The sequence below is a fragment of the Rattus norvegicus genome, chromosome X (assembly GCF_021556685.1).
Source record: "Rattus norvegicus strain SHRSP/BbbUtx chromosome X, alternate assembly SHRSP_T2T, whole genome shotgun sequence".
NCBI lineage: Eukaryota > Metazoa > Chordata > Mammalia > Rodentia > Muridae > Rattus > Rattus norvegicus.
The window spans coordinates 75,836,848-75,861,265 of record NC_141554.1 but is presented as its reverse complement, the minus strand read 5'-3'; the positions used below and the strand labels follow the sequence as shown (position 1 = coordinate 75,861,265).

Genomic DNA, 24,418 nt, shown 5'->3' with positions numbered 1-24,418 from the left:
AGAAGTGCTGGCCCAGCACCTCACCACTTGTACGGCTTAGGAGGGAAAGAGCCCTGTACCTCACCTGTGCAACACAGTAGAGCTGGCCATACTGGCATAAGTATAGCTGTGGGTTTCTTGGCTCCTCAAACATAACAGTGGAAGAGCTGGCCCTGCCTCTTGCTGGCTTTGGCGTTGGGTAAGCTAGCTGGGGCAGTGTTGGAGATCTTGTCCTAGTGGTGTACTGGCAGGCTGACCAGCTCAGCTATCACTCAGGATCAGATCCAGGGCTTTGAGTTGGCCCATCCCAACATCATTGGAGTGCTTGCAGGGGCAAGTCCTGCAGAACCAAGCTGCACGACCTCCATGACACAAGGCAACAAAAGAATATTTGAGAGGAGTCCCAGGGAGGATCTAGTATTGATAGCATAGCGGAAGCCAGAAGTCTCAATCCAGATCCTTTTTGCAATGAATATTTGCAAATAAAGATGTGTGGACAGGTGAATAGAAATGGCAGATGAGTAGAACAGGATTCCAAGATGTGAAATTCACAAAGAATCTATTAGAAGTGTTTTTAAAAGGTAGAGTGATTTATAGAGAGTACAAATCTGTCCCTTTTATTGAGGCTACTGGTGGATAAATGGAAACAAAATAAGGAGAAATAAAACAAAGAAATTGTCTCAAGTTTCAGTAGAGCCTTTAGATTTTTAAACAGTGTTAAGACCCTGGGAACCCTTGAAACTGGACAAAACACATTTTGCAATTTTATATATCCAGGAAACTATGGGGGCCGGGATTAGAATGTGGGGGTTTGAATGAAAAATATTCCCCATAGTCTGAGGCATTTGAACCCTTGGTTCCCATTTGGTAGCAGTGTTCCAGTACCTTAGAAGATGTGACCTTGCCAGGAGAAGGATGTCACTGGGAGCAGGATTTGAGAATGTAAACATTCAGGCCATTTCTAGTTGCTTTCTCTGCTTTTCCTTAAAGATTAAGATGTGAGTCCTCAGTTTCCTGCCCTAGTCATTACATCAACTCCTGGCTGCCATGATTCCCTGCCACAACAGTCTCTTAATCCTCTGGAACCCTGAGCCAAAATAAACCCCTTCTTCTGTAAGTTCCTTTGGTCATGGTATTTTATTATCGTGGGAGAAAAGTAATTAATACAACTCATAAAATGTCATTGAAAGTTTGCTTCCTTTTTCGATTCATCCAGAGATGTTCAGCTGTTGCTTCCTGCAGGTTTAGGGCCACAGCTCTACTCAATCACTTTCATATGCCGTCAGAGTGTAAGTTCTTAAGATCCCCTGAGGTTCCCAGTGCTGATTCAGTGAATGTTCTCCATGCTCCATACAGTAGAACATAGGCAGGCTCAGGATACTTTGTCTTGTTGGCCTCAAGGCAGTTCATGAAGCCCTATAAGGCACTCAGCTTATCAAATACCTAGTATGAACCTAATGTCTAACTGTTTACCCCTGCCAGATGTTTACCTGAAAGGTTCTACCTGTCATTTTTCAGCAGTGATTTTATGGCTTGCCTCAGTGGGGAAGATGAACTAAATTATACCATCAACTGCTGCTCGGCAAAGAATTCCAATTCTATATTTTTCTATTGTCTGCTTTTTTAGATTCCATGGCTTCAAATTTTGAGGACTAAATTAAAACCGAATAATATATGTTTCACAAGGTTCTATTCAAACTATGCAATGCAGCCCTTTCCTTTAGTTATTCATTGAGTCCTATTATTCACCATGCCATTTGCCTTTAACAAGTATGCAAATGCTCCAGGATTTGCATTTCTAGCGTTTTGTTTGTATGTGTTCTTCTGAAAGGTGCATTTGTTATTGGTATGGATTTTAACCCACATAAGTAGGTGTTATGTATCTCATTTTGTTTTGTACTTCTTGCTTTATACAGATAATAAATCAATCATTCAAATTATTCTTCCATGTGCTGACAAAGAGATCAGTAAGCATATATGTATATTGTGAACGCCACTTCAAACGTGATAGCTATATTGCTATACCAATTTGGAGACGAACTGTACTAGTAACTATTATATAAATATGAAACTATTCTAAAAATAGTTTATTTCAATCACAATGAATCACAAATTAAATTATTTTCAAACCAATTGTTTCCATAATCAAAGATGGACTGATATAAAAGCAGCAGGAATATTTTTCACTTTCACCTTGTGAAAAGGCAGACAGATTTTAATTCAGTAACTCTTCTTTTTCTTCTTGTGCCTTCTTAAGTCTTTTTAGGTAATTTTTAGATGATGTAAAAACTGCATCATTTCCATGTGGCTTTCCAATATATCTTGTGGCAATAATGTCTCTCACCAAGTGGGCTTGGCACCTTTGTCAAAGAGCATTTGACCAATATGGCTGAAGTTTTATTCCTGAGCACTATGCTGTCCTTCTGGATTGTTTGTCTTTGTGCATGCACATACCAGAATAGTGTGATAAGTGTAGCTTTATAATGTAATTTAAACTAAGAAGTAGGGGTTGGAGAGAAGGCACTTGTTCTTACAGATGACCTGCACTCAATTCCCAGTATGGTGATTCTCCACATTTGTATCTATGTGTGGTTTACCAGTAGTTCCAGGAGATCCCATGCCAATTTCTGAAGTCCCACAGGCACTGTTTATGGATGTGAAACATATGCATAAATGCAGGCAAAACACTGACACATACAATAAAATAATCTAATGAAAATTAAAAAAAAAACAAAAAATATCAGACACTAGTCTGGTATATATTTGACTTCTGTCTTCACTTTTGTTGTTTTTTGAACATTGTTTCGACTATCTGTCAAAGTTCTCTTACTTATCAATACAGTTTTTGTGTTTCCTTTCAATTGTTCATGAGGTCGCTCCTAGTTCTGAGTTCTGGCTTAACGTACAGGAAGACTGCTGCCAGTGGGTCAGAGGTTCAGTTACCTGTATAGCTTTTCCTAGTTTCCGGTTCCCAGCATTTTAGGCCTGCAGCTCTTAAATGCTGCTGGCCTCTGTTACGAGTGGCTTCCAACTGTCAACCAATTTCCTGAAGCCTTCCATGTCAGGCAAGATAGAATCTAGTTCGTCATATAGCTGCTAAATAACCCAGGACATTGAATCTCTCAGCCGGTCTACCATGTCAGTCCCAGTACAGGAGATAAGTGTTCCAGATTTCTCCTGGTTGTTCAACAGTATGTATAATAGAGATAGGAGCATGGAGATACATGCTTGAGAATTATCCTACACCTATAGCTAGAATTCTATCTTGTTTTTATCATGGCCTATGTGCTATGGCTTCTCAACAAACCTCCACAGTTCTCACAAGTCTTAGAGTACACGTATTCTTGACCATCATTATATAGAGAGTGTTTAATGTATGGTGTTTGTATAACCAAATGTCTTCTTTATATTGTATCTGAGTTTAAATTTTAAATGGAGTTCAGATAAAAGTTAAATACCAATATACCATACTTCTGTGAATTCAGAATTGCAAACATTGCCTAGTGGTAACTACAAATCCAGAAGGACTAACTCAGCTATGGGACCAACATGGGTCAAAGATACCACTGTATAGCAAGACCTTGGTTCTTTTTAAGGAATACTTGACTTTAATCATTTGTCACTGTGGAAGTATGGACTTAGGGATCATTTGTCCATGAAACTAAACTAGTCAAGGAAGTAGAAGAGAAGTGAAATGTTTTTTCAGTCTTGCTCCATATCCTACTTTTTCATGTTGATTTTTTTTTACCATCCGATGGAGAATATCAGAATTCTGGTTAATAGGGCATCAGGACAAAAGGGAATAAGAGTAGGGATATATATTATCAATAACTTGCAGTGAAATGAGAAGAGGCATGGAAGGAAAGGTGGAGAATGAGTGTATCCAACAAAGTCTGGTTGAGATTTCTGTCTGTCTGGTGGGGTCTCTATTTCTGCATTGAGTTTGAACAATGGCAGATACAAAATTTCATGTGACGATGAAAGAGCCCATTGAATACTGCATAATGTTGACTTGGATACCAAATAAAAGACATTGTGACTGATGTTTGCTCTTTTGAACCTGTTGCCTGATCCTTTAATAGAATTGATTTTGAGCTAACTGGTTAACAAAGTACCCTTCCTTGATATGTCGCTTAATAAAAAACACATACTACTTAATGCCTTACAAAATTATTTATTTTTGGTAACACACAAATCTAGATGCAATGTGAAAATCCTCATGTTTCCACATGCATGTTTAAGTACAGTAGTGCACAATTATGTGTGCAAGTGAGTGCACACAAAGGAAAACACTGGCATTTGATACCACTCAGAACCCACTGATTGATTGATCATATTAGATTGCACAAAGCATTTTATAAGACACATAAAAAGCCCCAGCTTCCAAAGAAATAAGGGGTGGGGTAAAGAACATAGGAAAGCCAAGTAATTGCCCTACATCATAAAAAGGATCTGAAAGCTTATAAAATACCTGAATGCTTAAAAAACACATTAAGCACTTTGGACAGGAGCCATTTTGCAAGTTCAGAAACAGGAATCAATCAGGCAGTGCTTTAGCGAGGCCTCATAGTCTGGGTTCTTAGGTCAAGAGGGACATGCAATCCAGATGTCCAGAAGGCAGCGAACCAGAGCTTGCAGGCCTTGGTGGCATAGAGGGGTTGGGCAGCTGCAGTCCCCTCTCTCCAGCAGTACCTGGAGACAGAAAGACAAAGTCCAGAACCAAATTATGTATGTGATACTCCGCTCAGCTCTCTCTTCACCATGTGTGTGTGTGTATGTGTGCGTGTGTGTGTGCGTGCGTGCGTGCGTGCGTGTGTGTGTGTGTGTGTGTGTGTGTGTGTGTGTGTGACACAATCTTGGATTTTTCAGTGAGACCAGAATGTACCCATCCCCATCAGAACCCTTTATCTCTGTTGTTAGCTCTACCATCCCTCAGTCACAGCCAGCCATCCCTTTTTTTCAAACCTGGGGTCTCTAGACATGATCCTTACTGGGTCAAGGAAACTCCTCACCCCACAGGTTTGCTGGTCCACCTTACATGAAACTCCCTGCTAGACCTCAGTGACAATCTCTCTAGCTTCATTAATTGTCTTTTGTGCCAGCATGTCCACCCAGAGTGCCTTCCCACTCACAAACCAGTTTGGTATTTTTGTCTCACCAGTATGCAGCCTTTCATCTCAGACTTCCCAGTCATGTAATACTCCTCTGAACTCATGAAGCCCTTCATGTTTGAGTGAGAAATTAAAACCTACTGGTCAAATTTAACCTGAAACAACTGCCTAGGCTCCATATCATATCTCCATGAGGATGTTCTAAGTCAGTATCCATTTCAGACTCTTATCCCCTGGGCTTGTCCTTTCAGTCCTTCTCAGTCTACAGTGGACTGTGACACAACCACAACCATGCATGGGGAGGAGCCATTACACAGTTCTAATCCTTCTACTTGATATACTGTCAACTCTGCTATCTCAGGGACCTTGGTCTACCTGTTTCTTGATGTCAGGACACTGGCCATTGGTTATTGAACAAAGATGGCAGCAACCTGAAGATTTGCTGAGTGACCCCAAGGCACCATCTCTCCAGTCAGACTTAGGAACTTGAGAGTTTGGTTCTGAGCTGGTTAAAACCACCAACACTGGGTTCCCAACGATCAAAAACTCATCACACAGCCTCTTACCTCCCAAATACCCTACATACCGGGCATGCCACAGGGCTGGTGACGTGTCTGAGAAGAATTTTTCAGAGCCAGCAGAGCCTCAGCAGCCTCCAGCATCTCCTGCCACTCTAAGGTGGCAGAAACTGAAGCCTGGTTGGAGGCACTGGAGCCCTGTAGAAGAAAGGGTATGGTAGAATGAAGACTAGGAAAGTATGTGTCCTCCCCTACGACAAGTGACCCTCTAGCACCTAGTTTCTCCCAGTTGCTCCCCCACCTCCCTTGGTCTACTAGTGTCCCCATCCCCAGAAGCTGTTGCCTCCCATTGTTCTGAATCCCAAGTCTTTGCCAGGACCTGTGGCTGCAGTAGCATCGGGTCGGTGGTGGCACAGGGCTGAAGAATCAGGCTTGGGCACCTGGAAGAAGAGGAGAGGCCAACGGATTAAAAGTTCTCATGGAAATCTACTATCAGTAGACAGAGTAGCAAAGATTTGCAACATAGAGGTGTGGGAATCCAAATGATTGCGTGGGTATTTGTTCTTAGACTTTGGATAAACTCCTCCTATTGACAGACACATTTTCCTTCTATCCCTCTTTTTCCTGCATCTCTGAGAAAACAATTTGTACTGGCTTTTTCCTCTAGGGACTACAATGAAGATGTTTTAGTCTGAAAGTGACTGAAGGTATGTGAGGACCATTCTTTTGAGAGGCTCCATCCTGCTTCCATTTTACCTAATCACCTCAAGCCATGAAAGCCAATTTAGATTTATTTCCAGGAATTTTTTTCTGCTGGTCTCTAGGCATTTCCCTGAGGCCCCATGACCCTCTTTATAATACTCCAACAGTTCAACAGGACCTTCTTTCTGTCTGTCAAAAAGTAATAACATTCTCACCACTTTTGAGGGGCTCCTATGTGGTAGACCTTGTGGTAGTCCTCTTTCCAATGCTATACATATAGACTATGCTACACTTGCTGGGAAACAGAGACTTTGAAAAATAGACGCACATCCAGACAGATGTCAACTCTGAGAGTGTTCTGTCCTTGCCTCTTTGCCAGAGATGCTGCCTTCTCCTTCCCCTACTCCTTTACCTCTAACTTCCTATTCTCACCCACTTGTTGCTACCTTCCGTGGCACTAAGCACAACATTGGAATTCTCAAACACAGGACACTCCATGTTTCTTGGTCTACTCACATGCTTGGCATGGCAGAGGGCCCATAGGGCTCCCCAGAAAGGGACACCGTCAGTTGTTGCCCCATTGTCTCTGGAGTATATGGCACAGATGTTGTTTCTGGGAGCTGGCTCAGAAGCACAGGCCCTTGGGAGCTCTCCTGAAGTGGCAGAAATCAAAGATGAGAATCAGGCACCCAGATGTTTATAGAAAGATTAAAGAAGGAGTATAGTTTTAGATGAAAATAAGAACACTCAATCTTTGATTTGCCACGAGAGGAGTAGGCCATATAATTGGAAGTGGAAACTCTCTCTGGGATATAGTGGAAAGATTCTGGGCAATGGCGATGAGGAAATTCCCCTTAAGCAATAGACTCTTCTTACCTGCTGAGTTGCTGTGTCAACCTGGGCCTGGAGTTGGTGCACACTGTTTTTTCCAGCTGTAAAATAAGAATCATGTATGAGTTGGTGCTTCCTCCCCCACCATCCCTACTAAAATAGCCAAAACCCATACTGAGTTCTAGTGTCATCATAGATCTTTTCAGCTCCCTGACACTTGGCAAATCATTTCTTCTTGTAAATACTTAGTACCTGACACTGATTTTATTTTACACACCAGAGAGTTCTTGCTGAAAGTCACAATGAAAGTCAGTGATGGGACAGGTCACAGAACAATTCACGCTTCCTCCTACAAGTTCAGGTATGTCACTGAGTGAAAGATACTTACTGCGAACTCCTTCTTCCACAGTCAATTTCTTGACATGCACGTGCGATTTAGGGGCAGCAGCCATAGTCCCTTTCTGTCTCCGAACCACGTGTTTCTTTACCCGTGTGGCCTGCTCCTTCTTGGAGGCACTCACAGCAGAAACTGCTTTACGTACTTCCCTAAAGTAGAGGGGATTTAATATCTAATGTTCATTACATATAGAAGCCTGATTATTTCCTTTCCCAGATACTATACACAGGAAAAGAAGGCATAATTTTGACACTCCCAACACTTGAAGAGGCATAAATGTTTTTATTTCCTGATTTGGATGGTGATGCTATGGCTGTAACAGTTAGCAAAGCAATCTGCCACTGAGTTGGGGCTAACTTGAATCTCCCAAGTTGCACCAGCCACCATAACTTGCCTTAAATTTGTGCTCTTAGGTGTGGGGCCATCCATAGGAACATAGGAACACCAGGGCCACACCTCAGGTTCTCCCTAAGCCCAACAATTATCAATAGTTTATAACACTTGAGTTACATGTGGAGATTCATGAGCCCCTTCCCAAAGCATGCTAGATTATTGACTGGCTTGATGTTTTGCTGGTTACGTGCTATGAGTTCACAAGTAAAGTGGTCCTGACACAAGTGGAACACGCTGTCTTGACCTAGTCTTTCTTGTCTTTTGTGTCTCACAAACATCCTGCTTCTTGTTTCAATTGTTGCCCGAGCCTTGGTGGGGGAGAGGAGAACATGTGATACAGATAAACCAGTTATGGCTGAACATTTCCCAGGCACTTGTTTTCTGTCCTTTGATCAGTAAGGAATTGCTTACGTAATTGCATTCCACTAAACATAAAGAAAACAAAACAAAAAACACCTCTGGATTATCTTCTTTAAAAGTGACATGATAGCTGATACAGAAAATAATATACACTCCAGATAAAAGTCATCCCCTAAATGGCGGAAATGTTGTACGAGGTTACTAATTGAAAATTTTAGTATACAAAAACCCACTAAAATTCAATCAACTAGTTGCTCAAGGTGTTTTAATACAGTCTTCAATAACAGTAAAATAGACGACGTATCTGATGGGAATGTTGGCCTAATCACTGAAAGACTCAATGAGAGAAAACTGTTAAAATCTGGCTGAGAAAAATTAAAATAAGAGAAAGTATGAAGCTCATCAAAAGGTCAGGACTGTCCCTCGCTGAAATCATTAACAAAATAAAAGTTATCGCTCGAAGTTCTATGGGAATGTGTAGGACCCAAAATGGCTGACGACATTTGGAGGAGGAACAAAGATGGAGGAGTGAACTCCAGAAATAAAAATTAGTATACAATATGGTGGTAAGCGCCACAGCATGGAGTCACCATGGGACTGAACATACACATCAGTGAATTCAAAGGAATACCACAAACAACACTGCAAAACCTCTGAGATAAGCAGATACCCTCAAAGAAAATTTTTTTAAAAGCAAATACACCTCAATTGTTCCCATGGCTCACAAAGACTTACCTCAAATAAAGGCAAAGATTTACGTTTAAACTGCTAACTTTAAAAACCTTTGTCTGGATCATGACGACTGCCCTGCCCATTGGAGAAGCCCCGCAGGCCCCAAAATATTTCCAACACCCACCTTCCACTAGAAGGAGTCACATGGGAGCAATTATGTACGCAACCTATAGGTTGCAATCCCCTCAGGGAGGAAGGCTAGAGACAAGTCCCTATGGCCTCAGGGCGCCATGCCCAGCACAAACTCCAGGCTTTTAGAAAGCATTTGGACACAGAACATCCTGAGAGCCATGAGAAACATCATAGTCCTAATTAGAGGAGGAGACCACAAACAGGCCTCAAGAGCACCCCACAGAAGGACCACTCACCGTGAACCCGAAGGCCTCTGCATTTTCAGTTCAGCCAGTGGAACGTGTGTTCAGGCTGCTGAGCTGACCAGAGTGAAGAAGGAAAGGCAGACAAGTAACAAGAAAGTTCGGAGGGGAGGGATTTAGGACACAGGCCACACACCAGAAATGTATCCACTGGTTGAGCACAGTGTTCTAGGCTGAAAGAGGGAGGAACCAGGCAATGAGAGGAGCTGAGAGCTATGAAGAGGGCAGAGTTTGGGCTATGAAGAGGGCGGGTTTGAGCTACACAGGGGGCAGGACAGAAACTCCACACCCAGCGTAGAGGGTAGCTACGCAGATCCGTGAGCAGAAGTCCTAGAGTGAGGTGTCCCTGGAACCATCAGACAGGCTGTTGGAAGCATGATCTTTGGCCCCTTCTTTCCACCTCCTGAGTCTGCATGCTCATAGTATGTGGGATGAAAAACCCTCCATGTTGGTCTGAACAAGACAGGTAGCCCCTATTCTCGAGCCTCTGCATCTCCAACAGCTGTGCGGAAGCACAACACAGTACCCATATGTGGTTGTGGACAGCAGCCATGTTGGGACTGAGTGCCACCTTAACTCTAACTTTCAGATTAGGAGAAACCCAATACACTTCTCCCAGGACAGTGTGGTCTATGCTCACACCATGGAGAACTCATCCAACAGCCCAAGAGGGACCAGGGAGCCTGCTCCTCCACGAAGGAGATGGAGGGGCCGCTTCTAGAGAGCCCTGGCAAGCATGTCCAAGTTCTTCAGGTGAGGACCCCAGCCAGCCCTTGCCTCTCTCTCTATTCGCGGCTTGCCAGGCTGTCTCCCTTGCTCTCCCCCACACAGAACCTGAGCCCTCTTCTCAGTTCCAGCAGGCGTAATAAGGGTCCACCTGTCTGTCTGTTTCCTCCTCAGCAGAGGACGCTGACCAACCCAAGGCTGAGACCACGGGAGTCCTAGACAGGGACCCATGCACAGTGATCAAGACCTTCGGCACCTCAGGTCCCTACTCTCCGAAGAATCCTGTCCCGTGATGTTGAAATAAATGCTGGCATACTTTCCAATGTTCTTTGGCTTTGTGAAACTTCTTTCACATTCCGTACTCACATCAACTTAAGAAGTGTTGGGGATGATGTTTCGGTGATGCGGGTGGGAATATCTGAGAGGGGAGAGATAGAATCATTCTACCTGCCCCCAAAGCGATCGTGTTCCCTCCTTGAATCAATGATGCTTGCTCTGGGCAGGGGCATTTGTTACAATGCAGTCTCCACTCGAGTGTGTTTCCTCACAGATGGCAGCTCTTCCCAGAGCCTGCCATACAGCAAGGACCCTTGTCCTCTAAGAAAGCTTCATAGTTGAATATCTTGAGCAGTGGTTGTGAAGGGTGTGGGGCACACACACACATAAAGAATCTACAGAGACACTTAAGGGGCTTTAAAAATCATGCTCACAAACAGTATCCCCCCAATCACAGCTCCTCAAGACCAGAGACCCCCACAAGAGGTAACCTTGCCTCCAACTAAGCAAGGCTGCTCTCCACATAATGACGGTTTCTTCACTTCCTGGTGACCTTGGAAGTTACTGCAACAGAGTTTCCTCAGGGCAAAGCTGGAAGGGAGGAGAGAGCACAGCTGCTCTTTTTACCCTGAGGTAAAAGCAGGCAGTTTTACTGAACTATGGAGTGTATTTTCCCTGTAAGAGAACATAAACGGCCTATAGAAACACCGAAAAAGGTTTCCCCCTTTAAAGAACATAGTCTCCGGTACACTTGAAACTAGTGAATTAAAATATGCTTGGCTGAGGCCAGCTGACCCTCCTCCTTTCTTCCTGGGAGAGGGAGGACCCTCTCAGAGGTGGTGTATGAGCAGAGAGCAGGTTTTCAAATCCCAAACCCTTGTTTTCAATTCCTGTAGAACAGCCAGGGCGAAATGCAGAGGGAGGGGACTAGCCAACTAGTCCCAAAGCCCATTTGCTCACAAACGTCATTGCTTTCAAAAATAACTCACAAAGTCTGTATCTCGGCTCACTGAGTGAAAGGTACACACCTGGGGCAGGAGAGATGGCTCAGGGGTTAAGAGCACTAACTGCTATTAGAGGTCCTAATTTCAATCCCACCAACCATCTGGTGCTCACAACCATCTGTAAAAAGGGCTCAGAGCCCTCTTCTAGTTTGTCTGAGGACATCTGCAGCATTTCATATACTTGAAATAAATAATTATTTTAAGAAGGTACAATTCATCCTGGAGGAGAGTGTGTAAGCAGAATTCACTGTGGCAGGAGCAGGAAACTTTCCCAGTTTTCACAACTGGGAAAAATGAACCTCATTGAGCAGGGGACACTGGGATTTCTATTTCCCCTTTTATTGAACCCTGAAACACAGTCCATGTAAGGACATGGTCCACACTCATAAACCGTCCACCTCTCCTCAGGACAGTGGTTCCAGAAATATCTTCACAGACATATGCGGAGTTATGTCTCCCAGTTGATTCACAATACAGTCAGATCCACAGTGAAGGCTGGTCATTACCACTTTGTTCATCCCAGTGACTTAGATACATTCTGTCTATGGCACATTTGATGCTCTGAGCGTCATCTGTCCCCAACAGTCATCAGTCTACTCACTCGGGCCCTATGATAGCTGGTTTCCTATTGTTGTGAATAACACCATGGACCTAAAGCTATCTGGGTAGGAAAGGGCCTGTTTCATCCCACAATTTAGGGTCCTACTCTTAAGTGACCGAGGAAGACAGGAACTCAAGGCAGGAACTGAAGCAGAGTTTATAGAGCAAGGCTGATTACTGCCTAGTTTTCTTGGCTCGTTCAGCCTATTTTCTTATATAACACAAGGCCACTGGCCTAGGGACAGCCCTGCCCCAGTAGACTGGGCTTTCCACCATCACTGGTTAATCAAGAACATATGCATGCCAGTCTGACACAAAGATTTCCCCAACTGAGCTTTCCTCCTGCCAGATGACCCTAGCTTATGTCACGTTGACAAAAAGGTAACTAAATCAGTCCAACCTCAGTTGGGAGGTTGAGCACTATACCATAACGTATCAAGTCATAGTTGAACCTGAGGTCCACCATCCCAAAAGAAGCATAGAATTTTCAATTCCCAGCACACAGGTAGTCTGCCCGGTGTTTATGCGATCTTACTTTATAAACCTATGCGTGTTCATGTGAGTGACTGTCTTCCTCTGTGTGTGTGTGTGTGTGTGTGTGTGTGTGTGTGTGTGTGTGTGTGTGTGTGTGAGAGAGAGAGAGAGAGAGAGAGAGAGAGAGAGAGAGAGAGATTAAACACTGGATGTCTATTGAAATATTTCGTGAAATGTGGTTGGACTCAGTAGAGACACTAGGACTCAGGTAGGACAAACGCAGCTGGATTGAACTATGAGGAGCCCTCGCAAATGCTCCTCCTCCCATTCCATACCCCTCTGCCCAGCACTCACTAGACTCAAGTTTACGATGGCCACAGAAGTACAATCTCCCCACTGACCACAAGACACTCACTGGTGTCATTCAGCAATATCAGGACATTTTTGTCTCCCAAATGATGTACCTCTGCCACTGATCTCACCCTTGCTCCAATCACCTATCCAAGTCCTTCTAGGACAATGGTTCTCAGCCATTGGTTCTCAACCCCCATGGGGGTTGCATATTGATATCCTGAACATCAGATATTTTTACTACGACTCACAACAGTAGAAACTTAAGTTCTGAAGTGACAATGAAATAATATTTTGTTGGGGTATCACTGCATTTGGAAGGTTGAGAACGACTGCTCTAGGTGCTGACAAGCCTGTCTCTTGCCTCCTGCTCTGTACACAGCTACAGAGTCGCAACTTCACAGGAGAAGATACTTTCGTCAGTCACCCTGGGCTCTCACAAGTGATTCTTGTACACTCACCAATTAAACGTTTGTTCTAAGCCAGGACCCAGGACACGGTCCAGTGTAAGTGTTGGCTCTTCTCAGGCCCAGAGCATGTGGAGTTTTAACCCTGGGATCTCATAGCTGTATGCATGTGTTCACCCCAGCGTTCTCAAAACAAAGCTCAAAATAAAAATTGTATGCAATTAGGATTTAAAAGTATATGAAACATTGTGAAATGACTACCATCAAGCTAAAAAGCACATCAGTCGTCGCCCAGAGTAACCATTATTCCTTTGTGGTGAAAACACTCAGGATTTCTACCTTGCTGGTTTCAAGGGCACAGGGAAGTCTTAAATATATGCTGAATGTAAGTGTTTGATACAGATTTAAACTTGCAATGTTGTATCATAATGGAACCAAATAGTAGACAATTTCGATGTGTTTTAAAAGTTACAAACAGCTAACACAGCCTATTTATTACGTACTTCATAGAGCATATACAGCACCTATACAATCTTCAGCTATGAATACTCTTAACCATGAGCACCGAAGTCTACATTATATTCTTATACAAAAAATAAGTGTGTGTCTGTCAACGGGCCTCTTCCCATTGGCCACCTGTACCTCCCAGACGATGGCAACCACTGGCCTCTCACTTTACCTCTGAGAAAGCAGGAAACACATCCTTCTTTTTTTGTTTTTGTTTTTGTTTTTGTTTTTTTGGGGGGGTTCTTTTTTTTTTGGAGCTGGGGACTGAACCCAGGGCCTTGCGCTTCCTAGGTAAGCGCTCTACCACTGAGCTAAATCCCCAGCCCCCATCCTTCTTTTTTAAGTCTCGGTGCACCTTAGTCCTACTTCACCCATGTTAGTGAACAACAGCCAACTGAAAGCCCTGCCGGTATTTCTCTCTATTGCTAGCTAAATGGTGTTTTGTGTGTGTGTGCACATATGACTCTGTGTCTGAGAAAGGGTATTTTTTAAAGACGCTGTGGTTTGTACATTAGACTTTTCACATGGTAAGTAAGCATTGTCCTGCTTGGCTATATCCTAGCCCATCTTTACAGTAGGAAGAAATTTGACGTTATCTACTACGTTTCAGCACGTTGTACTTACACTCACTCTCTAGCACATGCAAGCCTTCCTCCCTCTGAATCAGCCTCCAAGGTGCCTGAAATTGGAGGATTTGCCTCCCCACACTCAGATCCAACTATACTGGTGATCTATTTGTCCTCTAACAGACATTGAGCTTATATCGCTAAAACAGGTGTTGGTGGTGATTCTTCCCCCGGCATGGGAATGCAGAAAGTCTTGCAATGATTAATGGTATTTCCTTTGGACACACCACCAATCTGGGTGCAGCTAGAATGCAAAGTGGTTCACATTTTAATGTTTTGAGATACGTGCATGGTGTTTTCTTCAATAGTTGCTGTGCTGAATGGGGGAATTTGCTCCTCGTTGACCCTAATTCCCAAATCTGCCAATATGGTAATACAAAGGTGAGTCGACATCTCACTTTGAATTTCACTCATGTTTCCCTAATGATTATTGCTGAAAACTTTTGTCTATATCTGTTGGCCTTTTGTATCTCCTTTCACCAATGTCTAATCAGGTCCTTTGTACATGTGTGATCCTCCTGCCTCAGCTTCCTGCAGCAAATGCTACTGGCATGTGCAACTACAACCGGCTCCTTTGTCCATTTGTAAGCATGGATGTCTGTGGGTTTATTTTGCTACTGAGTTCAGTCTCTTCCTTATATTTTTGATATTTATCATACCTTGATGCCCACATGAAGTCCTACCAACATTCACAGTATCTAGAGGACAGAGACCTAGCATTTGGAGGATTGTGTGCTGCCTAAATGGTTGTCTGAGGGACGGCACAAATTTTTCACCTCAGCTGAGACGACATGGCTCTCCACCCATTCAACACTTGTGGCTACAGTGAAGACCTGAGTTAGAGGAATGGACCTGGAGAGGCAGGTACTAAATAATGGTCAAGGCCAATGTGAATCTCTTGATACCCCTACCCCATACATCTTGAGGCTCACACAGGGTCCTGTCCAGCACACCCCATCCTCAGGGCAATTCTGGGATGTTTTGTCTCTTGGGGTGTGGTGGAAGTCAGACACTTATAAAGTTATAAGGACAGTTGATTGGAGTTTTTACAACAGTGGGCTGTGAAAGCTGGCAGTGAAAGTTTCCAGAGCTTAGCTTGGTCATTGCCTTGTGAGTGGGGAGTGTTTTTCCTTTTTACCTAAATTCTCACTATATCCAGCAGGTATGGCCTTGTTTTAATATGTGTGTCACTGGGAGTGGCTTTGAGGTTTCCAAAGCCCACAGCATTGCAGGCGACTGGCTCACACCCTCTCTGCATGCTTACTTTCTCAAAGACTTAGCTCACAGCTACTACTCCAGCAACGTGGCTGTCTCCTGCCTGCTAAGCACTATGTCTATCTGCCTACTGCTCTGCTTCCGGCCATGACTTTCATGACAATTTCTTAGTCTGTAAACAACCCCCAGCCAAACACCACTTTCTTTAGCTAGTTGCTTTGCTCATGGTGTCTCTTCAGAACAATACAGAAGTAGCTAAGACACTGACATGAAACTCATGATGGATATCACGCTATCCTAAAACTTACACTGCTCCAGCCTCAGTCTCCTCTAAGGAGATGGCAGGCATGTGCCAAAATGCCAGGCTTAGGTTATATTGCATGTGTTGTCCATCCACAGCTGAGAGGAAATAGTTGAGGAGCAGAGCTAACAATGGCAAGAGTCGGCATGGGCCCAGGCACTTGCATAGCACTTGGATCTCTCTCTCTCTCTCTCTCTCTCTCTCTCTCTCTCTCTCTCTCTCTCTCTCTCTCTCACACACACACACACACACACACACACACACACACACACTCAAACACAGAGTAAAGCTGGTTAGCTGGCCCTATACACTTGTGTAGATCATCTTCGGAGCACTGTTCATCAAGGATTCCTCTCCTTCAAAGTTGGTTACATATCGTGCAGCTGAAAAATCTTTCTCCTTCTACTGCAGATCAGAACCATGCATTGGCCGTCTTGCGCCATGCTTGTATCCTCAGTGATACAGATGCTGAGGTAGAACATTATGAGTTCAAGAGCTACACTATCCACAACACTTTCCACAAGAGCTACAACAAAGCAAGCATCTGCTTCTGACACCAATGTTATGGGTCTCGGGTGTTAAGACCTCAGGAACAAGCACGATGTTCTAGCAAGCTTTTAACCCACATTGCTGCAGGCGATGCCAGGGCATGCTCAAACGCCAGTACCATGGAGAGTTCCCCTGGATTGGGGCCTTTTTCAAGACTCAACACTAGATGTGGATCTTCTGACAGATGCAGTTAGTGAACATTTTCTCCCATTCTGCACGCTGTCTTGTCAGTGGATTAGCTGCTCTTTGCTGTTGATCTCATTGGTAAAGAAGGCCAGGGCTTTACAGGAACTCCTCATCTGTGGTGATATCTGCATCTAGCAATTTCAGAGGTTCAGGTCTGACACTAAGACAGTCATTCGTTTGCCATGAATTTCTCCACAGCCAGGTGGGTAAGTAACACTGCTCTTCTGCAATTGCCATGTACATTTTTAAGTGAATTCAATCTGGCCAACAAATCTTGCATGTATTTTCCTTCTGAGGATCACGGGTTTTATATAGTTACATAAAATCATAGATACGTAGATGATACTATCAAAGTAGAATAGAAGCAGTGTAGAAAGAACTTGGGGCTTGCCATCCGTGAGGAGGGAACAACGTGAGAGGAAGTGGTTGTGGTGGGTTATTCATATACTTGCATGATATTGTCTGCATGAAACTCAGTTCTGTGTAAAATGAATAGACACCATTTATGAAACAAAATGCCTACTGGTGTGTTGAGCACATCAAGGAGAAGAAGACTTTCAGGTCCAGGATTCACAGGGTCTCTTTGAGACAGTTTCTGCCTGTGGGTTTCCATGTGGTACCTCTTGGCTTCCACCAACCCATGGAAGAGAAACCTGGAGTTTGGTTACAGATCCATGGTGGACCTGGGGTGTTAGACATGGAGAACTTATGGATGTTCAGGAGACCAAGAAGAGCCTCTCTGTATATTCACGGAATTCGCCAACATGAGGATAGAACTGGAAACTGGAAATATTCAACTGACACATGAATGTGTTATGTTTTAGTAACTGCAATTCGCACAGTGCAAATTCTTTGTTCCCCAAGTTTTAAGCTAGAGGATTTATACACACCATTTTCAATAACCCTGTTTATTATGGGTCTTGGTGTACTGTGCGGGTACAAACTATTGATTAGAACGGACTTGGAGGAGTAAGGAGGAGAGGAGTGGAAACAGATATGCAAGTCAGGGAGGAATCCCAAGGCTCAAAGGAGTCCAGAGAATGTATCAAGTTCTTGGCCAGCAAGGACTTGTCTGCAGAATGGACTGTGAAAAACAGGGCCAGGGACAAAGGGATAAAAACATCAGAGGGAACAGAACATCAACCTTCAAAACACAATGAGATGAATGGCTTTTCGTACCCCTGAAACTAACTCCTTTTGCATGCCACATGCACGTGACACTTCTGGAAGATCTGAATGAGCCTGCATACTGTTGTGTCTGAGACAGGACGTACCTGTATGAAGACAGAGAAATGCTCTCCCTGGAGGCTGCTCTCCACCCGCATGCAACAGAAAGTTTGGGTCCTAACATTGAAGGATATGTAGATAGATCTCACTTCCTTCGCCATGATAAGCAAACTCAAGAACGTGTGGTGTCAGCTTCCATTCAGTGTGACTGATTGTTTAGCACAAAGGGACAGGAACACAGATCTTTAAGATTCACTGCCGTGTGGAATGGATGTAGGTCTTGGCTGGCTGTGGTGGATCCTACTGTTAGGATATGTTAAAGTCAGAGTCAGACAGATCACGAAACTGAACCCACTGTATCTACAGAAAGCTCCCAACTAACACTTGGTGAAGGCCAGCAGTATCATGACTAGGCCTAAGAATTATCAGGGCAAGGACTGGCTATGCTTAACACATTGTGCTTCCTAATTTTTTATTATTAATTGATTATTTTCTTGATATACTTCCAAAATTGTGCCTACCTCTTGGTCAGCCCTCACAGAATTCTTCCCGAATCCTGAATTCCCTTTCTCTCTGAGAGGTGGAGTTGTGGGCAACGCCCCTCCTGAGGTATCACCTCTCTACAGAATTAGGCAATCCTCTCCCACTGAGGCCAGACAAGGCAGTGTTCTGCGACAAACGTGCCAGGGGCCTCAAAGCAGCCTGGTGTTTGCTTTTTGATTGGAGTCTTAATCTCTGGGGCGTCCAGGGGTTGTGGAGAGTGACACTACTGGCCTCCCTAAGGAGTTGGCGTCCCCTTCAGTTCCTTATTCATCAGGGAAATGTAAATCCAAGTGACCCATGGATTCCCTCTTACACGAATCAGAATGTAAGAGATCAAAACCACAAGCAACAACACATACTGCCAAGGCGGTGGACAAAAACAAGACAAACACTCCTCCATTGTTGGTGGGATTGCAAGCTGGTACGACCACTTTGGAATTCAATCTGACAGTTCCTCGGAAAACTGGAAATAGTTCTACCTGAGGACAAGCTATACCACTCCTGGGCACATACTCAAAAGATGCTTTACTTTACCACAAAGACACTTGCTCCACTGTGTTCATAGCAGCCTTATTCACAATGGCCAGAAAGTAGAAGCAATCCAGATGTCCTTCAACTGAAGTATGGACACAGAAAATATGTTTCAGCTACACAATGGAATGCAACTCAGCTATTAAAAACACAGACATCTTGAATATTGCTGGCAAGTGGATAGAAAGAGAAAATGACATCCTGAGTGAGGTAACCAAATCCCAAATGACCTGAAGGTTATACATACACTGGTAAATGGATATTAGACAGAAAGTACAGAATACCCATGATAAAACCCACAGACCCTGAGAAGTCAAACAAGAATGAAGGCCCAATTGAGGATGCTTGATCCCACTTAGAAGAGGGATCAAAATAATCATGCGAGGCAGAGGGAGGAAGGGAGCTGGGTGAGAGACAGGCAGGGAGAGGCAAATAGGTGGCAGAAAGCCGGGTGCGAAGGGACAGGAGGAAGGAGTTCCAGAGAGCCAGGAGAATGAAAATATGCAGTTGACGGGGGTTAGAGAGGTTGGGGAGCCTTATGAAAGTCCCAGAGACTTGGGATGGGGAGGATCCCAGAACTCAATGTGGGTGACCTTGGCTGAAATGCTCAATAGTGTGGACATGGAACCTGAAGAGACCACCTCCAGTAGATAGACAGGATTCCCAGTGGAAGGATGGGGAAACAAACCCATCTTCAAATTTTTAGACTCCAAAATATTCCTGTCTAAAAAATGAAGGAATATAAATGGAACAGAGATTGAAGGAATAACCAACCAGTGACCTGCTCAATTTGGGATCTATCCTCCGGGAGGGCACCAATCCCTGATGATATTACTGATGCTATGCTGTGCTTATAGACAGAAGCCTAGCATGGTTGTCTTCTGAGAGGCTCTAGTAGCAGCTGATTGAGACAGATACTCACAGCCCAGCATTGGACTGAGGTCTGGACCCCTATGTGGAAGAGTTAGGGAAAGGATTGAAACATTGTACTTTCTATCCACCGGTCTCCCTCCCTCTGCCTTATTTCTTTCTTCCTGTCTTTATCTTCGTTTCAAGGCAAGGTTTCCCACACAGGATGGCATAGTCATCACGATTATGTACTTGAGCTTCTGGCTTCCTGCCTCTACCTTCTGAGTCCTGCAATTGTAGATATTTGTGACCACACCTGGCTTTTGGCTTGCATGGATAATTTCTGGGGCTCACAGTATCCCCAGACCCAATATGCCCTTTTATCAACACCAGAATACATTTTCATAAGTCCTATTGGTCAAGGACGCTCAGTCTTTCCCCAGAGTCTTGAGGCACCCCTATAGACACTAGATAGATGATATGGGTGGTGGGGTGTCCCATGCGAGCACCCCAGCCAGTGTCTGCCTCTCTCAAAGCACCAACTCTAGCATGTGCCACAAATTCTCTACTTGCTCGAGGATCACTTACTCCTCTGGTCTCCTTCCCAAAGAAGACGAGTCAGGAACTCAGATAGCAACAGAGTCACAGACATGGAGTAACAGGTGGTGAAGTTCTGTCTGCTGCCCTGAGGTCCTTACTCTCAATGTTTCTCAACTTCTAAGCACATTTCAGTCGTGTGGTTTTATAAAATCTGTTCTCCCTGCCACAGGAATGTATATCCTCTGTATATAACATTTGTGTGTTTCTGAATTGTGGCTGTATAATATTGTTGGCCAAGCCCACAGGACTGTATACATACGGTCTGTGTATGTGGTTTACATGTTTTGCAGTAGGTGCCAGTAAGTCACTAACACATGAAGGTCACCATAGTACTGCTTTCTGGTACTTCATTTCAAGTGGTTGTCACCATCAGGCACTGAGGGACAGCTGTAGTGCTCAGTGAGATGACCGAGGGTGGAAGGTTATGGAGCTGGGTCAGAAGGAGCCAAATTTTCCCAGAAATCACCCTAGGGCACAGAGGAAGAAGTAACTTACAATGCCACCCCGACCCGAGAGAGTTTCATTACCACAAGGTGTCGTTCATCACCTCTGGTTATTTATAGCACAATGTGTCACCCTGTGTGTTTCTGCCTTTTGGGAGAATTCGGATAAATAACAGCAGGCATGATCCCCACCTGTCTCGGGTGCTAAGAAAATCCACAGAGGCACAAAAATGGTTTGACTGTGGCTGAGGCTTTGAGTAGGAATTTTGGCTTCCTGGGTACTGGGATCCTGCCAAATGGATCTGTTGAGCTCGTGGCACTGCCTCCCGTACAAGGTTCCACTCACTATGAAGCATCTGGCTCTGGAACGATGTGTACAGAAGCTATGGGGGATCCCCTTTGTTGTATGTTTTCCACATTTAGAATGTGTTCCAGTGCAGCACCCCAGGGAATAATGCGCCAAAAAATCAGAGTATAACAGGGCCCACCCTACTGCTTGCCAAACTTGTGTGTGGCTGTAAGTGCTGCTCCCTGCCTGTAAGCGTCCCCTGAGTACTGGGAAGCTGCTGAGTACTCTTCCATCTATACTCAATGCTATCTTTCCTTCAGATTGTCTCCCACCACCTGTCCTGCCTATATGTTTCAAGTTTGTGGAGAAACATGTGAGGTAAGCAAGCACTCTTCTAGAAGAGCCCCAAAGGACAACGTCATGTGGGCACTTGTGCCCCCGCCCCAAAATGGGCCCAACAGAAGGCCATGCTTCTAGCCCAGAGGATTTGGAAAATGTGAACTATGGCCTTCCTGTTCAAGGGCAGGTTATCTCAAGACTTAGCTTTCCCTTCCATCCTTAGGAAAACTTCCCTTTGCAGCAGGGACTGCACACAATCCTGGTGGAGATGGGCATCTGGCAGGGAGCCCATGGCAGTATATGTCTAATTGCCAGAAAGTAGCTGAGGCCACCATCCATCTGCCCATTAGGAACTGGAGCCTGCCAATAGTTGGTTCGCTTTCAGTCAAGCCTATGGAATAGACCCCATGGTCCCTGGGCGTCTGAAGCCTCAAATGCAACGGGGTTTCTGAAAGGGTGAGAAGTGGGTGCAGATTCCCTGATTCCCCAAACTCTCAGAGGAATAGTGTACATTCTCTTAAGCTGTTCTGCTTGGACTGATTTGCTAAGGATCAGTTACTAATGGGGAAGACAACAGGAATACCCACAGCTTGTGAACAAGTGGGAGAAGGCCTGAGACAGCCTGGGAGGGTTTCCTGTGACCTGGGAGGCACAGAATGCGCTCACTTCTCAGTAAGACCCTGGGTGGGGTCCCAGGTTTGCAGTGAGTCATCTGTGTGGCTTGAAAAATTTCATGATGCCCTTTAACCTGAGTTAGTGCTTCTGTGAAGTCAATGGACACTGACCTTCAAGACTTGTTAAATATACAGCAATTTAAATAGCCACTGTGGCAACAACTGGAATCCTCTAGGCACTTAGGAAGCAGTAGGCTTTACTATTAAGGTAGGTGACCTTGTTCCTACCCAAAATTCACCTCTCAGGAGTTTCCCCACTGACTCAGGAGTCTTCTGGTCCTAAAAACATTATCTGGAGGCAAAATATCTCTCCAGTAGGGAACACAAAATCCTCTGTTCTGGACGGGAGGCACATCAGACAGCATACATTTCTATAAACAATGGTACTGTGAGGAAGAGAACGCTGGCCTTATCAGTGCACAGAATGAGGCCATGTGGTATGGACAGAAGGCCAAATACACTCCTTCCACGGCCTCCATGACCCTCGTCTCTCCTGAATCCTCCCATCAGTTCCGTCCGGCGAAATCTGCCTGTTGTCCTTGACTTACTTTTTAGGTCCTGGCCCCCTAAATCTGCCACTTGTCAAGCATTTCCAATGTGCTGGGACCCTTTCATTTCTTTCACAGCCAGGCTGGAACAACAATTAAGTCCCATCCATGACCTAGTGAAATGGCATATCCCAGCTCCACCGGGCCACAGAGGAGAGGCTCTGGGCACTGCCCCTTGTGCAGTCACACACATGTACATTACTTTGGCCTTTCCATCAGGACCTCAAGAGGGTCCATTAAGCAAGCCCCACAACATACATACTGCACAAGTCCCAGGGAACATTCCTAAACAGTCTTGTGGAGCCTTCCTTCTCTATCAGCCATTTCCAAATGAAAAGATTTTGTAAGAGAATTTGCCTCACTTCCACACACCTTCCGTCTCACCCCCAGCCTCAGGAATCTCCACAGTACTGTGAACTCTGCCTTCACTCAACAAAGAGAACCTCCAATTCTCCTCTCCCTTGGGGCCTTTGCACTTCCGGCTCCTCTCTGGACCCACCGTTCTCTTACAAGGCGTTCACTTGCAATCTGGGTCTGTGAGACTGTAAATTAATTGCAGGCAATAGTTCTCCCCAGCACACACCACAAAAGCAACTCTTCTCCTGAAAGAGGGGCAGATCAGTGTGGATACTTTTGAAAAACTTCATGTGTAGAGGAAGAGCCTTATGAAACCAGGATGGGTCTGTGATGCTGATGCAGATGGCAGAAATTTTCTCTATCCCCATGTGATCCTCTAGTCTTCCTCACTTCCCCTTGCTGCTTCTCCTCCCATTCAATTCTAATCCACTTTCCAACCCATTCTTTCTTGCTACAACACTGCAGGCTGGTGGACATTTTCTGTTTCTGCTCTAATGAGTGCACACAACCCTACACACACCCACTCACACAAACACAGTGTTCTCTTCTCCCCATACCTGCTGCACACTGACCTGTGGCCTCAGGAAGAGCCATTGTCAAAATTGCCCATATTCAGACACTGCTCTAGGGAACAGCTTTGCCTTCATGACCTGTCCCACTCTTGAGGCATCTGGGAAAAGGCTACACACTCCCCTTTTGCTGGCCCCAACAGGAACCCAGACATTCGCAGAGCAGAAGGCAGACCCAGTTGAAGGGGGAGAGCAATCTGACTGAAGGCTTTTGGGAAATCCAGAAATGTCTGTAGGATGTTCAAATGAACACTGGGTAGTACTAGAGAGAGTTTGAGGATAGGGGAGGAGGGGGAGAGAAAGAGCGACAGAGAGACAGAGGAGGGGGGAGATGAGGTTCTGATGCCTGTTCTTCCTTTCCACTCTTCAGGACACTGCTGGAAGTAGAAACTTTAGTGAGAGGATGTCACTCTCCAACTCAGAAGAAGGCGAAGGAAGTGGTGAGACTCATCACAGCTCAAAACCAACAGGCCATGAAGGGATTTAAAGGAGTGGAGGCCTCAATATAAGGTGCCCTAACCTCTCTCTCCCTGCACAGCACACAGAGAAAGCCAAACAGAGGACTCCCATTCCCCATTCAGCAGAACTTGATGTCCCAGCTATACCACCTCACTCCTAATTGATTTGGCAGAAGGCCACTGCTTTTAGTGTCAGACTGGCACAACCCTCCTCAATTGTCCTTTTCGTGGTGGACGCTTCATTATGCCTTAGGTCCTGTCCCCCGTCCATGGGTTCAAGGCAGGACCCACAGGTCACCCCTAATTAGAATCATAGTGTTCTCAGATTGCTCGCTTGTCAGTGGTACCTTCTATCTCTGTGACAATAAACAA

At 44.8% G+C, this 24,418-nt stretch overlaps 1 protein-coding gene across 6 annotated transcripts in view; it reads right to left on the bottom strand.

The window, feature by feature from the left end:
• Positions 1 to 4,137: 4,137 nt before the first annotated feature.
• Dmrtc1a (DMRT-like family C1a) overlaps positions 4,138 to 24,418 on the bottom strand; it is a 30,439-nt gene continuing 10,158 nt past the window's right edge. For 2 of the 6 annotated variants that reach the window (XM_087598924.1, XM_087598927.1), the window contains 6 exons: positions 7,530 to 7,687; positions 7,187 to 7,242; positions 6,827 to 6,963; positions 5,988 to 6,048; positions 5,657 to 5,806; positions 4,138 to 4,671 (listed from right to left, as the gene is read on the bottom strand). In XM_087598924.1, coding sequence (XP_087455050.1) covers positions 5,669 to 5,806; positions 5,988 to 6,048; positions 6,827 to 6,963; positions 7,187 to 7,242; positions 7,530 to 7,687 — 550 coding nt within the window. In that variant the 3' untranslated portion in view covers positions 4,138 to 4,671; positions 5,657 to 5,668. Of the gene's footprint in view, positions 4,672 to 5,656; positions 5,807 to 5,987; positions 6,049 to 6,826; positions 6,964 to 7,186; positions 7,243 to 7,529; positions 7,688 to 9,391; positions 9,490 to 24,418 lie in introns of those variants that run through there. The other 4 variants (XM_087598923.1, XM_087598926.1, XM_087598925.1 and 1 more) reach the window with 3 other exon arrangements.